The sequence below is a fragment of the Scyliorhinus torazame genome, chromosome 9 (assembly GCF_047496885.1).
Source record: "Scyliorhinus torazame isolate Kashiwa2021f chromosome 9, sScyTor2.1, whole genome shotgun sequence".
Lineage (NCBI taxonomy): Eukaryota > Metazoa > Chordata > Chondrichthyes > Carcharhiniformes > Scyliorhinidae > Scyliorhinus > Scyliorhinus torazame.
The window spans coordinates 266,600,537-266,616,392 of NC_092715.1; the positions used below are offsets into that span (position 1 = coordinate 266,600,537).

At 53.8% G+C, this 15,856-nt stretch overlaps 1 protein-coding gene across 3 annotated transcripts in view; it reads right to left on the reverse strand.

The window, feature by feature from the left end:
* The window catches only part of megf10 (multiple EGF-like-domains 10), a 256,918-nt gene that overhangs the window by 80,151 nt on the left and 160,911 nt on the right, over positions 1 to 15,856 (reverse strand). For all 3 annotated transcript variants that reach the window (XM_072517429.1, XM_072517431.1, XM_072517428.1), the window contains exon 8: positions 14,960 to 15,096. In XM_072517429.1, the coding sequence (XP_072373530.1) occupies positions 14,960 to 15,096 (137 nt within the window). The remainder of the gene's footprint in view (positions 1 to 14,959; positions 15,097 to 15,856) is intronic.

The window sequence follows — 15,856 nt, forward strand, 5'->3', positions numbered from 1 at the left end:
TGTAATGTGTGTGTGCGGCTGGGATGAGTGTGTGTGGGGAGTGTAATATGTGTGTGTGGCTGGGATGAGTGTCTGTGGGGAGTGTAATGTATGTGTGCGGCTGGGATGAGTGTGTGTGGGGAGTGAAATGTGTTTGTGCGGCTGGGATGAGTGTGTGTGGAGTGTAATGTATGTGTACGGCTGGGATGAGTGTGTGTGGGGAGTGTAATGTGGGTGTGCGGCTGGGATGAGTGTGTGTGGGGAGTGTAATGTGTGTGCGGCTGGGGTGAGTGTGTGTGGGGAGTGTAATGTGTGTGTGCGGCTGGGATGAGTGTGTGTGGGGAGTGTAATGTGGGTGTGCGGCTGGGATGAGTGTGTGTGGGGAGTGTAATGTGTGTGTGCGGCTGGGGTGAGTGTGTGTGGGGAGTGTAATGTGTGTGTGCGGCTGGGGTGAGTGTGTGTGGGGTGTGTAATGTGTGCGTGAGGCTGGGATGAGTGTGTGTGGGGAGTGTAATGTGTTGGTGCGGCTGGGATGAGTGTGTGTGGAGAGTGTAATGTGTGTGTGCGGCTGGGATGAGTGTGTGTGGGGAGTGTAATGTGTGCGTGAGGCTGAGATGAGTGTGTGTGGGGAGTGTAATGTGTGTGCGGCTGGGGTGAGTGTGTGTGGGGAGTGTAATGTGTGTGTGCGGCTGGGATGAGTGTGTGTGGGGAGTGTAATGTGGGTGTGCGGCTGGGATGAGTGTGTGTGGGGAGTGTAATGTGTGTGTGCGGCTGGGGTGAGTGTGTGTGGGGTGTGTAATGTGTGCGTGAGGCTGGGATGAGTGTGTGTGGGGAGTGTAATGTGTTGGTGCGGCTGGGATGAGTGTGTGTGGAGAGTGTAATGTGTGTGTGCGGCTGGGATAAGTGTGTGTGGGGAGTGTAATGTGTGCGTGAGGCTGAGATGAGTGTGTGTGGGGAGTGTAATGTGTTGGTGCAGCTGGGATGAGTGTGTGTGGAGAGTGTAATGTGTGTGTGCGGCTGGGATGAGTGTGTGCGGGGAGTGTAATGTGTGTGTGCGTCTGGGGTGAGTGTGTGTGGGGAGTGTAATGTGTGTGTGCGGCTGGGATGAGTGTGTGTGGGGAGTGTAATGTGTGCGTGAGGCTGGGATGAGTGTGTGTGGGGAGTGTAATGTGTGTGTGGCTGGGATGAGTGTGTGTGGAGAATGTAATGTGTGTGCGGCTTGGATGAGTGTGTGTGGGGAGTGTAATGTGTGTGTGCGGCTGGGATGAGTGTGTGTGGGGAGTGTAATGTGTGCGTGAGGCTGGGATGAGTGTGTGTGGGGAGTGTAATGTGTGCGTGAGGCTGAGATGAGTGTGTGTGGGGAGTGTAATGTGTTGGTGCAGCTGGGATGAGTGTGTGTGGAGAGTGTAATGTGTGTGTGCGGCTGGGATGAGTGTGTGCGGGGAGTGTAATGTGTGTGTGCGTCTGGGGTGAGTGTGTGTGGGGAGTGTAATGTGTGTGTGGCTGGGATGAGTGTGTGTGGGGAATGTAATGTGTATGTGCGGCTGGGATGAGTGTGTGTGGGGAGTGTAATGTATGTATGCGGCTGGGATGAGTGTGTGTGGGGAGTGTAATGTGTGTGTGCGACTGGGATGAGTGTGTGTGGGGAGTGTAATGTGTGTGTGCGGCTGGGATGAGTGTGTGTGGGGAGTGTAATGTGTGTGTGCGGCTGGGATGAGTGTGTGTGGGGAGTGTAATGTGTGTGTGCGGCTGGGATGAGTGTGCGCGGGGAGTGTAATGTGTGTGTGCGGCTGGGATGAGTGTGTGCGGGGAGTGTAATGTGTGTGTGCGGCTGGGGTGAGTGTGTGTGGGGAGTGTAATGTGTGTGTGCGCCTGGGGTGAGTGTGTGTGGGGAGTGTAATGTGTCTGTGCGGCTGGGATGAGTGTGTGCGGGGAGTGTAATGTGTGTGTGCGGCTGGGATGAGTGTGTGTGGGGAGTGTAATGTGTGTGTGCGGCTGGGATGAGTGTGCGCGGGGAGTGTAATGTGTGTGTGCGGCTGGGATGAGTGTGCGCGGGGAGTGTAATGTGTGTGTGCGGCTGGGATGAGTGTGTGCGGGGAGTGTAATGTGTGTGTGCGCCTGGGGTGAGTGTGTGTGGGGAGTGTAATGTGTCTGTGCGGCTGGGATGAGTGTGTGCGGGGAGTGTAATGTGTGTGTGCGGCTGGGGTGAGTGTGTGTGGGGAGTGTAATGTGTGTGTGCGGCTGGGATGAGTGTGTGCGGGGAGTGTAATGTGTGTGTGCGGCTGGGGTGAGTGTGTGTGGGGAGTGTAATGTGTGTGTGCGGCTGCAGCTTGTCAGCCTCCCGAGTGTAAATCACGGACCCGGCGAATCCCGCACCGTTTCTGATTGGAATGGATTGTGTTCCCCGTGGTGCTGCCCCTCCACAGTCACTGAATCGATCATGGTGTGGCACCAGATTTGCTGTTGCGAAAGTCCACGAACCCTGCGCCAGCGTCAACACTTCGTCTCAGGAACGGAGAATCTCGCCCAGTAACTCTGACAGTGCCGCACTCCCTTGGTATCAGTCTGGAACACGTGCTGGAGTGGGACTAGAACCCACAACCTTTTGACTCAGTGCTGAGGTCCAAGCCTGACGATCACAAGCCCAGAATTCCCAGTAGCAGAACAATTAGCAGCATTGAAACAATACGACCGCAACACACATGGACAGAGTTTCAGCAGCCCATCGTTCAAAACCACAATGTTTGAATCATTTAATCATGAATCAACATGTTAAAAGAGACAAACAGAAAGGGGTTTTTTTTTGCATTTAAATAACCAAAACTACTTCTTTTTGGTCCAAATTGTAATTTTAGGTGAGTCATCTGTAACTAATTGAACCCAAATTTCATCCAGCATCTGCTCCCTGAAAAGAAACAAAATATTCGACGAACACTGAATGGAGAACGAACACAAAAACAAACTACATGCAGGATTGCCTGCCCCATCGCAGGGACTGCAGCTGCTGAGGCGAGCGCCCCAATGCCAGCGCCTCAGGTTGAATAGCAATCGACAATAAACCTGGACTTGCACAGCGAGAATAAATTAGAAAAAGGCTTTTGTGGTCGGTTAAATATCAACAGCTTACTTCTTGTCCAACGTGCCTGCTCGTGGCAGAGCAACAGAAACCATGGGTGTGATTTTACAGCCACGCTGCGCCTGTAAGGCAGCTCGCCGCGGGACAGCTAGTCTCACTTTAATGGGCAGATTCCCGGGTTACCTGAGGCGTGGGATCTATCTCCTTTGCCTCCCAGGCCTTGGCTGAACGTTGTTCAGTGCTGGTCTCCGAGGTCCCCAGCTGCACAGCCTTTGGGCAGGGTGGCACACTGGCACTGCTGGTGCCACCTGGGCACCCTGGTACTGTCAGCCTGGCATAGCCAAGGTACCCAGGTGGCACTGCAAGTTGGCATGGGCCCTGCCAGGCTGGCATTTTTTGCATAGGTGCGATCGGGCTGGGGGCGCCCTTTGTGGGTGTTGGGGGGGGGTGGGGTTGCTTTGAGAGCCTCGGGGATCGGGATGCCATTTAAATGGCATCCCAATCTCTCGCCACACTGAGGAATACGTTGAGCGAGTGGAGCTCCTCAGTGTACAAAGTGGGGATATGTGCAGCCTCGGCCGTGCGTTCCCCATTGAGACCTCTTATCGATCACGAGTCGCGTTTAATAGCCTTGTGTTTCTCAGCGCGGTGAGTGCCGGAAAACACGCGGCTAAACGCGCTCGCTATGGGACTCTGTCCGCATATAGTAAAATGTAAATTTAAAATTCTCATCTTCGTTTTCAGATCCCTCCATAGCCTTCGCTCCTCCCTATTGTTGTAATCTTCTCCAGCTCTACAGCGCTCCGAGATCTTCTGGCTGCTCATGCGTCTGGTTCCACCAACGGTGTTCCCCCGCCGTGGAAATCCCCTTGACAGCGGCGGGGCCAAAATATCCTGCATGGCCAACAGAGAGCATCTCCCGCCGCCAAGAAACATGGCAAAGGGAGGCCAGAGAATCTTACATCTGCACTGCTTCAGATCTGGCCTCCTGCGCATCCCCTGGTCATTACCACCATCGGAGGCCTTCAACCGGCAAGCCCTGAGTCATCGAATTCCCTCCCTCTATCTCTCCATCGCCCTTCCACGCTCTTCCACCTCGAAGCTGCTCTTTAAAACCTCCCTCTGTGACCAAGCTTTCGGTCACCTGATCTAATATCTCTTCATGTGGCTCAGTGCCAAATCCTGTTTGGTAATCGCTCCTGTGGAACATTTAGGTGCACTTTGCCACATTCAAGGGCCCAATTTTAAGTCTGCGAGAGTGAGTGGTTTTAAAATAAATCTTAAAATAAAGCGGTTTGAAATCTGGCCCAAAGGTGCGGCACGTAACTGCTGCTGAGGTCCTGTTTATACTAATCAGCAGGGGCTCAGATATAGATATTCCGCATAAAACCTTCCCTGGAATAATGTCGCAAAGTTATGCAGAGTTTTGAAACTGTTTCCTGAGGCACGATCAATTTGGCTGGAGACGAAGTTGAATCCAAACTGAGGCTTTATTAGTATCAGATGTGTGGCCTCCCACAGCAGCTGGCGAAATGGCTGCGAGCTGGAGGCCACGCATATTTATACCCCACCTCCTGGGCGGGGCTAGCATGCAGGAGCCACAGGTGAACCTGTAGTGCAGGTTCTACCGTACAACCTCTAATATCAGAACACAGTGGTTTACCACATTCACCCCCTGTTAAGATTGAGTCCGGCGGGGTGGTGGATAACTATATACAATTAGAAATTTTAATATTTACAGAGCAGCAAAAAAAGTCTCTTGGCATCCGGCGGGCCGGTCAGAGGTTCAGCCGGTCCGGTTCCTTGATGGTCCTTTGAGATCGGCGAAGTGGTGACGGCGATGTTGGCGCTGTCGTGGTCGAAGTTGACTCCGGGAGCGTGCCAAAATCCTCTTCATCGATGGCCATGGGCAGGGGGAGGACGGACGGTCCTAGGGGGGTGATGGGAGCGGCGGGGGAGGAGAGGGTGGCGCCGGGGGCGACGGTGGTGGTGTGGGGGTGGTGTGGGGGTGGAACCTGCTGGTGCCAGGTCCCTGAGGGAGACGGTATCCTGGCGGCCGTCGGGGAACGCCACGTAGGCGTACTGTGGGTTTGCGTGCAGCAGGTGCACCCTTTCCACCAACGGGTCCGACTTGTGGAGCCGCACATATTTACTGAGAAACACGGTTCCCGGAGCTGTGAGCCAAGTTGGGAGCAATACCCCGGATGTGGACTTCCTGGAGAAGGCAAAAAGACGTTCACGTGGTGTACTGTTAGGGGTAATGCAGAGTAATGAGCGAATGGAATGTAGTGCATCAGGGAGGACCTCCTGCCAGCGGGAGGCCGGAAGGTTTCTGGACCGTAAGGCCAGCTGGACGGCCCTCCATACCGTCCATTCTCCCTTTCTACCTGTCCGTTTCCCCGGGGGTTGTAGCTCGTCATTCTGCTGGAGGCGATACCCCTGCTGAGCAGGAACTGACGCAGCTCATCACTCATGAATGAGGATCCCCTGTCACTGCGGATGTAGGCGGGGAAGCCGAACAGAGTGAAGATAGAATTAAGGGCTTTAATGACGGTGGCAGACGTCATGTCGGGGCTTGGGATGGTGAAGGGAAACCGGGAGTATTCATCGATCACACTGAGGAAATATGTGTGTCGATCGGAAGAGGGGAGGGGGCCTTTGAAATCCACGCTGAGGCATTCAAAGGGGCTGGAGGCCTTCACCAGGTGCGCGTGGTCCGGCCGGTAGAAGTGCGGCTTGCACTCCGCACAGACCTGGCAGTCCCTGGTGATTGTCCTGACTTCCTCGACGGAGTAGGGCAAATATTGTGCCTTAATGAAGTGGTACATCCGTGTGACTCCTGGGTGACAAAGGCTGTCGTGCAGGGTCCGGAGTCGGTCTACTTGTGTGCTGGCACATGTACCTCAGGATAGGCCGTCTGGGGGCTCGTTGAGTTTGCCGGGGCGATACTTAATCTCGTAGTTATAGGTGGAGAGCTCGATTCTCCACCGCAAGATTTTATCATTTTTGATCTTGCCCCGCTGTGTGTTGTTGAGCATGAAGGCTACCGACTGTTGGTCAGTGAGGAGAGTGAATCTCCTGCCGGCCAGGTAATGCCTCCAATGTCGCACAGCCTCAACGATAGCCTGGGCCTCTTTTTCGACGGATGAGTGCCGAATTTCAGAGGCATGGAGGGTGCGGGAAAGGAATGCCACGGGCCTCCCTGCCTGATTGAGGGTGGCGGCAAGGGCGACGTCCGATGAGTCGCTTTCTACTTGGAAGGGAAGTGTTTCATCTACAGCGTGCATTCCAGCTTTGGCAACATCAGCTCTGATCCGGGCGAAAGCCCGTTGGGCCTCGGCCGTCAGGGGGAAGTGAGTGGACTGTATGAGTGGGCGAGCCTTGTCCGCATAGTTTGGGACCCACTGCGCGTAATATGAGAAGAACCCCAGGCAACGTTTGAGGGCAGTGGGGAAGGGGGAGCTCCATGAGGGTGTGCATGCGGTCGGGATCGGGCCCCAGAACGCCATTCTGGACCACATAGCCGAGGATGGCTAAGCGGTTTGTGAGGAACACACACTTCTCCTTGTTATACGTGAGGTTGAGGAGAGTGGCGGTGCGGAGAAATTTAGCGAGGTTGGCGTCGTGGTCCTGTTGGTCATGGCCGTAGATGGTCACATTGTCTAGGTACAGAAACGTGGCCCGCAAACCGTACGGTCGACCATTTGGTCCATCTCCCTTTGAAAGACCGAAACCCCGTTGGTGACGCCGAAAGGGACCCTAAGGAAATGATATAGCCGGCCGTCTGCTTCGAAGGCGGTGTATGGCCGGTCCGATTTACGGATGGGGAACTGGTGGTAAGCGGATTTCAGGTCCACCGTTGAGAAGACCCGATACTGTGCAATCTGGTTAACCATGTCAGATATGCGTGGGAGGGGGTACCCATCAAGCTGCGTGTACCTGTTGATGGTCTGGCTGTAGGCCACGACCATTCGGTTTTTCTCCCCAGATTTAACCACTACCACTTGAGCTCCCCAGGGGCTGTTGCTGGCCTCGATGATGCCTTCCCGAAGCAACCGCTGGACCTCGGACCTGATGAAGGCCTTATCCTGGGTGCTGTACAGTCTGCTCCTGGTGGCGATGGGTTTGCAATCTGGAGTTAGATTGGCAAAGAGGGAAGGAGGATCGACCTTTAGGGTCGGGAGGCCGCACACAGTGAGGGGTGGTAAGGGTCCGCCGAATTTAAGGGTGGTTGCACTGGAAGTCCAGGCCGAGGATAAGTGCAACGCAGAGGTTAGGGAGGACGTAGAGGCGAAAACCGTGGAACTCTACGCCTTGGACCGTGAGCGTGACCGTGCAATACCCCCGGATCGCGACGCGATGGGATCTGGAGGCCAGGGAGATTTTTTTGATTGATAGGGTGTACCTTAAGGGAGCAGCGCCTTACCGTATTTGGGTGTACAAAGCTCTCGGTGCTCCCGGAGTCCAGTAGGCAGGAGGTCACATGGCCGTTGACTTTCACGCTGGTGGATGCGTTGGTCAGATTATGTGGTCGGGACTGGTCGATTGCCATGGAGGCGAGCCGTGGTTGATCGTCGGGTAGTGAGGCAGCCATTGAGTTGAGGTCCTGGAATGCCGTTGGTCTCCGTGTGCTGCGGGGTGGACAAGATGGCGGCGCCCGGAGATCCTGGGGGTTACAAAATGGCGGCACCCATGGAACGCACGTTGCGAGGGTGGAGCAAGATGGCGGCGCCCATTGGGCGCACATGGCCTGGGGAGGAGAGGAGGATGGCGGCGCCCATTGTCCGTGACCGGGGGGAGGAGTGGGACGGGACCGCGGCCGCTGAGCGGGCCTGGCACAACGCAGCAAAGTGGCCCTTCTTCTCACAGGCCTTACAAAGGGCAGAGCGGGCCGGCCAGCGTTGGCAGGGGTGTTTTTGCTGGCCGCAAAAGTAGCATCAAGGCCCCCCAGAGATCACCGGCTGGCGCGTAGCGCAGGCGTATTGGGTGGGTAGCGCTCCCGCTGGGGCGGTTGCGTGTGGGGCCCATGAAACGTAGGAGGAGTGGGCCGCGCGTTTGGGGGCGTAGGACTGGACATTGCGCAGGGCGACCGTCATGGAGAGCGCTACTGTTTTAGTCTCTGCGAGGTCGTGCGTGGCCCCTTCTAGGAGCCGCTGCCTGATAACACCGGACCCAATCCCAGTTACAAAAGCTTCCCACATAAGGAGTTCTGCGTGCTCCTTAACTGTAACGTCCTGGCAGTCACAGTCCTGAACTAGTGGGATCAGGGCCCTCCAGAAGTCCTCGATGGACTCACCAGGTAGTTGAGCGCGAGCTGCGAGCGCGTGTCTGGCGAAGAGCGTGTTCGTCTTCTGCTCATAATTTTCTCTGAGTCGAGTCATGGCATCAGCATAATTGGGCGCATCCTGGATCAGCGGGAAGACTTTGGAGCTGAGTCTGGAGTACAATATCTGGATCTTCTGAGCCTCTGGAACAGGGGTCGGCGCCGCGTTGATATACGCTTCAAAACAACCTAGCCAGTGCTGGAAGTCCTTTCTGGCGTCGCTTGCGTGTGGATCCAGCTGCAGGCGATCAGGTTTAATCCGGAGGACCATCTTCTGAATCAGATACTAATAAATTGAGGCACGATCAATTTGGCTGGAGACGAAGCTGAATCCAAACTGAGGCTTTGTTAGTATCTGAAGTGTGGCCTCCCACAGCTGCTGGCAAAATGGCTGCGAGCTGGAGGCCACGCATATTTATACCCCGCCTCCTGGGCGGAGCTAGCACGCAGGGGCCACAGGTGAACCTGTAGTGCAGGTTCTACCGTACAACCTCTAATATCAGAACACAGTGGCAGGAGCATTGGTAACCAGAGGACCCGGAGTTAAGATCATTGGCAAAAGCACCAGAGGGCAGAGGGGAGGATTTTGTTACAGGTGCTGTATAAATCAAAGTTGTTGATGTAGCCTGATTTAAGCCGTACAGTTTTGTGGAATTATTGACTCACATCATTCACCAAGGCAGATGTATCTTACAGCTGGTGGTTAAGTTGCAAAGTAATGACAGCGGGAAGCATCGCCACTAATAGCTACACTGCGGGCTGGGACCTTTTACATGTAACAAGGAGAATTCTTTACACTGGAGACATGTTCTTAGGCTGAGCCATCTCGCTGCATCTACCGGCCCCATTAAGTTTGCATCAATCAATCAAGACTAAAAGGATTAGGGCATGCACTCTCCACGAGTAAATGAGGTAACATTTTCAGGTTTGACATTGCTAAGTGCAAGTTCAAATGCTTAACAAATGGCCTGGCAGCATTATCACAGCCAAGTTGCTGCAAACGTTAAGTTTGAGCTGGAATACACTCAGTTGCATAGAGATTAGACAGAGGATAGTGCTCCTTTCCAGCGAACATCCCATAGGGCAGATCGTCTGGCTCTCGCTTAATGCATTCTCTGGGCAATTGGATCTCCTCGCTTTTAACTGTGGCCCAGATTTTCCCCTGTTTTGCTGCATGCATTGCTGGTTGGACTTTAGGCCTTCACCCCCGGATATGTTTTGGAGCTTTAGCTCGCTGGGAATGAGAGCAGGTGATGGTGTAAAGAGGCCTACGGGACATCTGGGACCTCAGTGAATGATGAGACCAAACATCTATCACCTTAACTGAGGAGATTGAGAAAAAAATTATTATAATAATTTGCATTGTTGTAGCACCATTCGCTAACCTCAAGATGTTTCAGAGCGTTGGGTCAATGGCAGCGATTAAGCAGCCCGTTGATCATGGGGCAAATCCTATAATGGCTGCTGAATCTGCCGAGAGATCAAAAAACGGGATTTGCGCTTGCGGGATCTCAGTCTGAGATCCTCCCTGCTCCGGGCCAGTAACGTGATCAGGTTCATGTCCAGAAAGGACGTGAACCTTATTTCCATAAATTTACGTAAACTAACATCTACATACCGGAATTGACGCTGCAATGTCTGCCCGCGCCTTATACACCCACTCAGTTGGCGTGACATCAAAAACGGAAAGCCAATCGTGATGCCCACGCCGGGGGCACTGTGGTAAGTATAGCCCCTTGATGGTGAGGGACATAGTCGGGCAGTCCTGCACCCCGGCACTGCCCCTGCCAACCTGGCAGTGCAGAGAGCAGGCCCTCTGGGGCGCCCCATTGGGGTTTCACCTTTTGAGTGGGGTGGGGGGAGTAAAGTTTATTTGTGGGGTGGGGGGGGGGGGGTTATGCCTGGGTTAGGGAGGGACCCGGTGTTTGTTGGGAAGGCGTTGAGCTAGCAATGAGGCGGGGTGTGGGCGTGGGGGGGAACTGTGCAGGGCGGTGGGAGCGGTGCCAGTGATGGGGAGGGGGTGTGCACCAATGCGTGTTGAGGACGGGGTGGGGGGGGAGAAAGAGCATCAATGCCGGGTGGGAGGGGAAACGCGATTCTGTGAGGAAGGGCGGGAGTACCCTCATGCCAGAGGGGATGGGGGAGGGGTGGTTGGCGGTGATGTGGGGTCAGGTCATGCCGATGTTCACATGGTGGGGGGTTGTTCCCCTTCTGCCTGCGGAGGTGGGGTGGGAGGTGGGGGGGTGCGGTGTTTCCCTTCTATGCCGGGGAGTCCCAATCACTATGGGGATGGATCCCGATCTCTCTGGAGTGGCGTCCAATCTCCGTGGGGTGGGTCTTGATCTCTGCAGGGGAGGGGTCCCGATCACCATGGGGGGGAGGAGTCCCGAACTCTGTGGGGGGAGGGGGTCCTGATCTTCATGGGAGGGGTCCCAATCTCCATTAGGAGGCTCCTGATCGTTGACCGGGGGGGGGGGGGGGGGGTCCTGGTCTCCATTGATGGGATGTGCTTCTGAGGCTGTGCCCCATTTGGAGTATTGTGAGCAGTTTGGGGCCCCGTATCTAAGGAAGGATGTGCTGGCCTTGGAGAGGGTCCAGAGGAGGTTCACAAGAATGATCCCTGGAATGAAGAGCTTGTCGTATGAGGAATGGTTGAGGACTTTGGGTCTGTACTCGTTGGAGTTTAGAAGGATGAGGAGGGATCTTATTGAAACTCACAGGATACTGCGAGGCCTGGATAGAGTGGACGTGGAGAGGATGTTTCCACTTGTAGGAAAAACTAGAACCAGAGGACACCATCTCAGACTAAAGGGACGATGCTTTAAAACAGAGATGAGGAGGAATTTCTTCAGCCAGAGGGTGGTGAATCTGTGGAACTCTTTGCCGCAGAAGGCTGTGGAGGCCAAATCACTGAGTGTATTTAAGACAGAGATAGATAGGTTCTTGATTAATAAGGGGATCAGGGGTTATGGAGAGAAAGCAGGAGAATGGGGATGAGAAAATATCAGCCATGATTGAATGGCGGAGCAGACTCGATGGGCCGAGTGGCCTAATTCTGCTCCTATGTCTTATGGTTTTATGGGTGGGGGTCCTGACCTTTGGGGGCGTTCCCGATATTGGGAAAATTGCACCCAGTGAAATAGTTGCAAAGTGCCGTTTCTGTAGTAATGTACATTTTGTGCACTGCAAGATCCCACTACAGCATTGTGAGAATCATCAAATGTTTTGGTGTGTAATATAGATTGACAGATAATTATTGGCGAGGACAGTGAAAAGTTGGCACATTCTTCCCGTGTCTGCATGGGTGTCACCCCCCACAACCCAAAGCTGAGCAGGCTAGATGGATTGGCCAAGCTAAATTGCCCCTTAATTGGAAAAATAAAATTTAAAAATATATTTTTATAGCAATTGGCAGCTAAACCCACAAGACTGGCTCCTCAGAGATCGGACCGATATTTTGAAAGAGTGCCCCGATCTATAAGTGAGCCAAACACCTCCCACCCACGGACAATGTCACTCCCCCGCAGACATGGGCATTACCTGTTCCACCCCCCCCCCCCCCCCCAAAGTGAGGACACCCCGCTATGGTCCCGAAGTCCCAAAAGATGTGCTGTTAGGTGAATTGGGGATTCTGGATTCTCCCTTAGTGTACCCGAACAGGTGTCGGAATGTGGTGACTAGGGGCTTTTCACAGTAACTTCATTGCAGTGTTAATGTAAGCCTACTTGTGACAATAAAGATTATTATTATTATGGGATCGCTGATCCCTTTCAGGTGCCCTCTCCACCCCTTTGAGGACCCCCTTCACCCACCCCCCAACCTTTGTGAGGCCCCTTCATACCCAGATGCCAGGGGGATTGCCAGGGCACTGCCCTGTCCCCGACCACCGAGGGGGCTCCAATGGCTTCTGAGACCCCCGTGTGGCCATCACGCCTGGTCTCCGCTTGTGGGGACCAGTGCTAATTAGCACTCGGGTGAGGCCTCACTGGTGCGGCCAATGGTTCCCAGGCTCCGGGGGAATGCGGCCTTGTGTAGGCTGTTCATACTAAATGAGCCTAATGGATCATTTAAATATGATTATCTGAATCACGTCAGCGAGCGTGTGATCCAGATGGTGATCTCACCGTGATTGGGATGACTCGCATGAAGTTTTACGCCAGGTGCGAAGCCCAATTCGGGCCTCTCCCGCAAAGCATCCACCGCACCTGGATCAGCACTGAATGCAACGCGGTGGTAGAATCATGCCCAGAGTTAAGAGAGAGGGAAAAAATAAGGAAAACTTGAAATATCTCTGACTACAATTTACTAGCTGAATGAATTGGAGTCAACGGCTTAAATTGTTCCCTTTTTGGGCAGGAGAGGTTCAGCAGTAACGGGGTCCTTCTGCTGTTAAGTGCCAGCTGTAACTATCTGTGACAAGTTTAATGGGTCAAACTTGCAGGAAGATTGAGAGCAAGCTGCTATTTTTGCAAGTTAACAATGATGTGATGAAAATGTAATGATTCACAGTTCGAAAGGAATCTCCCGCTCGTCAAAAGTTGCATAATTTACATATTAATAACAGCAAGCGCTGGTAAACTCACCATATTTTTGGTAGAAAACTATTGCCCAATGTCTTTTCATGAGTTTTAAGATTATTATAAGTATGAAACTGGATGTTTTATCCCTTAACATTTAACGCTATAATTATAGTTACACACCTGAGGGTAATATATAACACATTCTAACAAATTAGACCAAAACACAAATAGGCTTATTACTATAGAGGGAAAGCTAACTTCAGGCCCGTTTAACTGATTTCATAGCCGGACCGATTTTGAAGCTGCTCAGCAGTTCCACATGTAATAACCCAGATGTTACCTCTTCAAAGCCGGCTGGGGGCCGGTTTAGCTCAGTGGGCTGGACAGCTGGATTGTGATGCAGAGCGAGGCCAGCAGCGTAAGTTCATATTCCTGGACTGGGTGAGGTTATTCATGAAGGCCCCGCCTTCCCAACCTTGCCCCTCGCCTGAGGTGTGGTGACCCTCAGGTTTAATCACCACCAGTCAGCTCTCTCTCTCAACAGGAAAAGCACCCTATGGTCACCTGGCGCTATGACAACTTTACTTTATCTCTTCAAAAACATACAGCAACAACAAGTTGCATTTATATAGCACTTTTACATCCCAAAGTAATTCACAGCAGCATTGTGAAGCGTAATTTGACACCAAACCCGACAAGAAGATATTAGGAAACCAGGGCCGAAATTCTCCAGTATCGGCGCGATGTCCGCCGACCGGCGCCAAAAACGGCGCAAATCAGTCCGGCATCGCGCCGCCCCAAAGGTGCGTAATCCTCCGCATCGTGACCGGCCGAGCCCTAACCTTGAGGGGCTAGGCCCGCGCCGGACTGATTTCCGCCCCGCCAGCTGGCGGGAAAGGCCTTTGGTGGCCCCCAGCTGGCGCGGAAATGACATTGCCGGGCGGCGCATGCGCGGGAGCGTCAGCGGCCGCTCACGGCATCCCCGCGCATGCGCAGTGGAGGGAGTGTCTCTTCCGCCTCCGCCATGGTGGAGACCGTGGCGAAGGCGGAAGGAAAAGAGTGCCCCCATGGCACAGGCCCGCCCGCGGATCGGTGGGCCCCGATCGCGGGCCAGGCCACCGTGGGGGCACCCCCCGGGGCCAGATCGCTCAGGGCCGAGGTAGCTGAAGGCACAGCTCAGGGCCTAGGTAGCTGACGGCACGGCTCAGGGCCCAGGTAGCTGAAGGCACGGCTCAGGGCCCAGGTAGTTGAAGGCACGGCTCAGGGCCCAGGTAGCTGAAGGCACGGCTCAGGGCCCAGGTAGCTGAAGGCACGGCTCAGGGCCCAGGTAGCTGAAGGCACGGCTCAGGGCCCAGGTAGCTGACGGCACGGCTCAGGGCCCAGGTAGCTGAAGGCACGGCTCAGGGCCCAGGTAGCTGAAGGCACGGCTCAGGGCCCAGGTAGCTGAAGGCACGGCTCAGGGCCCAGGTAGCTGAAGGCACGGCTCAGGGCCCAGGTAGCTGAAGGCACGGCTCAGGGCCCAGGTAGCTGAAGGCACGGCTCAGGGCCCAGGTAGCTGAAGGCACGGCTCAGGGCCCAGGTAGCTGAAGGCACGGCTCAGGGCCCAGGTAGCTGAAGGCACGGCTCAGGGCCCAGGTAGCTGAAGGCACGGCTCAGGGCCCAGGTAGCTGAAGGCACGGCTCAGGGCCCAGGTAGCTGAAGGCACGGCTCAGGGCCCAGGTAGCTGAAGGCACGGCTCAGGGCCCAGGTAGTTGAAGGCACGGCTCAGGGCCCAGGTAGCTGAAGGCACGGCTCAGGGCCCAGGTAGCTGAAGGCACGGCTCAGGGCCCAGGTAGCTGAAGGCACAGCTCAGGGCCCAGGTAGCTGAAGGCACGGCCGCCAATGGTGGAGCGATGGAAACAGCGAATGTGCAAGAGGACAGAATTGAAGGAACCTAGAAATCACGGAGGGTTATAAAGGGTGGGTGTAGTTAAAGTGGTGGTGAGGGGGGCCATGTAAAGAGTATAAAAATACATGAAAGTGAGCACCACATTAGGATATAGTGATGATAGGTTCCATTACCTCTCTCCTGTGTAGCCAGCTGCACACTGACACTGACCGGTGACCGAGTCACATTGTCCACCATTGTGACACTGGCATTCCTGCGAGCAGTTTTTTCCGTATCTTGCTTCAGGACAAGGCTGACCACACACTGTTCCCTTTAAAAGTTAAATATTTCAAGTTAATCACATCTTATTTTTTAATCATTGCACTTCGATAAATTTTCCAACCAGCCTCAATCCTCGAAGCATTTGAACCCAGATTTGCCCTGAACTTGAGGGTGAGAACATTGTTCGAGAGGAGTGCCAGTGATTTTGTTTTAAGCAGAAACAAGATGACCTTTGAGTCCACGTTTAACCCTTTCCTCCCTTCTCGCCGCTACTGCAAACGCTACTGCAATTAGGAGGCTTGTATCAAGAGGCAAGTGTCTGGCTTATTATTGCAATACATGGAACGCACATTTAAGGGCAAACTTCCTGAGGTAGCAGTGCTGAAAGGCAAAGCAGGAAACATGAGTTGGTAAAATTACCCCATGGAAAATGACATTAGTTCAACACAACACAACACAGCTAGGAGATACATGCTGCACATGTGGAAAAGAAAGCCGTCCCTTTGTCTACTCCCCTACATTTTTAACACAGTCATCAGAACCTGTGTCAATTAGAATTATTAAACCCTGTTAATCCAAAGTATAATATTGCAGCAGCTACATCTGATGGGTGATATTTCTTCTCCATAATGTTCAATACTCAGTACCTCCCTATAAAAAAGGAGATCAAGGCACCTGAAGGTGCAAAAAGGGTATTTAATTTTAATGATCCAAAAGCGCAATAGCTGCACTGAGAGAATGAGCGGGATTCTCTCAGCCCACGCTGGCCTGACTGTTGCCGGGCCGGGAGCGAATCACGCGACGCCGGT